Source organism: Emiliania huxleyi (assembly GCF_000372725.1).
Source record: "Emiliania huxleyi CCMP1516 unplaced genomic scaffold EMIHUscaffold_720, whole genome shotgun sequence".
NCBI classification, from domain to species: domain Eukaryota; phylum Haptophyta; order Isochrysidales; family Noelaerhabdaceae; genus Emiliania; species Emiliania huxleyi.
In genome coordinates, this window is record NW_005196602.1 from 18,721 (window position 1) to 20,561 (window position 1,841).

Genomic DNA, 1,841 nt, shown 5'->3' on the forward strand with positions numbered 1-1,841 from the left:
TTCGTCGTCCTCTGGCCGGTCGGTTCGCTAGTCCTCTACTCGGCCCTTCTTCTCGCATGCTACAAGCCGCTGCAGGCCAAGTCGCCGAACGCGCTGACGAAGGCCACCGCCTTCCTTCACCGGGAGTACAAAAGGAACTGGTACTGGTGGGAGGCGGCCGATCTGGCCCGCAAGCTCTTTCTGACGGGCTTCGTGCTGCTGGTTGCCGAGGAGGAGGACTCCTTTGTTCGTCTCGTCGTGGCGGTGCTCGTGTGTTCGTGCTACGCCGTCGCGATCGCCCTGGTCCAGCCCTACAAGCGGTTCGAGGACAACATCCTCGCCGTGGTGCGCCTTTCGCCCAATCCCACACGCCCTTTGCGCTTGCTTGTGCTGCAGCTCTCAAGCACACGCTTGGATCGCCGTGGCCAGTCCATCACCCACCCCACACACGCCCTTCCCACTGCAGTCACTCTGAGCCCAACGGACGCGGCTCGCACTGCAGGCCACCAGCCTCGTCCTCCTCCTCCTCTTCCTCGGTGCCAGCTGGACCACCATCTTCCTCAACATCGAGTTGCGATTCCCCGGGGACGAGCCGGGGCAGTCGGCCTCCGCCGTCCTCGGCTTCAGGTCCGAGAATGGACTGGTGAACTGGATGCTCGTCCTTGCTGCGGCTGCGCTCCTGATCTTCCTCGTGGGTACCATCATCGCCATCCGCCGCCTTGCCAAGGTCCCCACGATTCGCCTCGTCTCAACCAAGCAGCCCCCCGAGCTGGCTCTGGTGGACGGCCTCACGTGGCACCTCTTCCTCTCGCACATCTGGTCAGTCCTGTGGTCAGAGGGAGACGCGGCGTAGGAGAACCCGCCAGAACGACCCGCCACTCCCCGAATAGGTCCACCGGCCAAGACGCCGTCGCGGTCATCAAGAATGAGCTTAAGCTCTTGATCCCCGGCATCAAGATCTTCCTCGATGTGGACGATTTGAAGGACATCGGGTCGCTGGAGGATTACGTTGACCGCACGCAGGTCATGCTCTTCTTCCTGTCGAAGGGCTACTTCCGCTCGAAGGCACTCCCCCAGCCCCTCCCTTTCCGAGAGTGCCTCGCTGTGTCGCCCACGACTACTCGTGCGCTCCTTGCCTGCAGAACTGCCTGCGCGAGATTCAGACGTCGCTCGAGAAGAGGAAGCCGCTCGTCCTCGTGCAAGAGGCGGACCCGGCCAAGGGCGGCGGGACGCTGCAGGCGCTCCCCGCCCGCCCCCAGCTCGATGACCCTGCGGGGAGTGCGATTGCTCTCGCCACACACGGCTCTGAGGGGCGGTGTCGCCGCCGCCGCCGCACGCCAGCACTCACTCACGCACACCGTCGCTGCACGACTGCAGGAGTTGCGAGCTCAGTGCCCGGAGGGCCTCCAGCCGGAGATCTTTGACAGGGGGTGGGCGCAGACGACGTGGCACCGCATCGACGAGTATCAGCGTGTCTCGCTTAAGATCATCTCCGAGGTGCCGCCACGGACAACTCCCTGCAGCTGTTCTGCCGTCGCCTCGACCTTGACCGCCGCCCCCTCGCACCTACCCTCAGGCGCTCCTCCTCAGCTCGCCAAACTACTCGAGCCTGACCTCCCTCCCGCTCTTCATCCCGGGCGAGGTCCAGGGCCAGCCGATCTCCTTCTCCAAGTCCGTCGTGCTCTGGGCCTCGCCGTTCGATGAGGGCGCAGACGAGCTGGCCACCAAGCTCGCCACCAATTTCTCCGGTCTCACCGTCTCCACCGCCGAGGAGGCGGGCGACGCCACGCACATGCTTCTCTATCTGAACGCCGACACCTGGTCCGACGAGAGGCTGGCCGAGCAGGTCAAGCAGGCGCGCC

At 64.9% G+C, this 1,841-nt stretch overlaps 1 protein-coding gene across 1 annotated transcript in view; it reads left to right on the forward strand.

Moving 5' to 3' along the window:
- The window catches only part of EMIHUDRAFT_459945 (hypothetical protein), a gene marked incomplete at both ends in the record, with an annotated part of 14,106 nt that extends 12,281 nt beyond the window's left edge, over window positions 1–1,825 (forward strand). Inside the window, 6 exons of the mRNA XM_005761127.1 lie at window positions 76–324; window positions 482–798; window positions 870–1,002; window positions 1,122–1,294; window positions 1,407–1,476; window positions 1,556–1,825. Coding sequence (XP_005761184.1) covers window positions 76–324; window positions 482–798; window positions 870–1,002; window positions 1,122–1,294; window positions 1,407–1,476; window positions 1,556–1,825 — 1,212 coding nt within the window. The remainder of the gene's footprint in view (window positions 1–75; window positions 325–481; window positions 799–869; window positions 1,003–1,121; window positions 1,295–1,406; window positions 1,477–1,555) is intronic.
- Window positions 1,826–1,841: the final 16 nt, after the last annotated feature.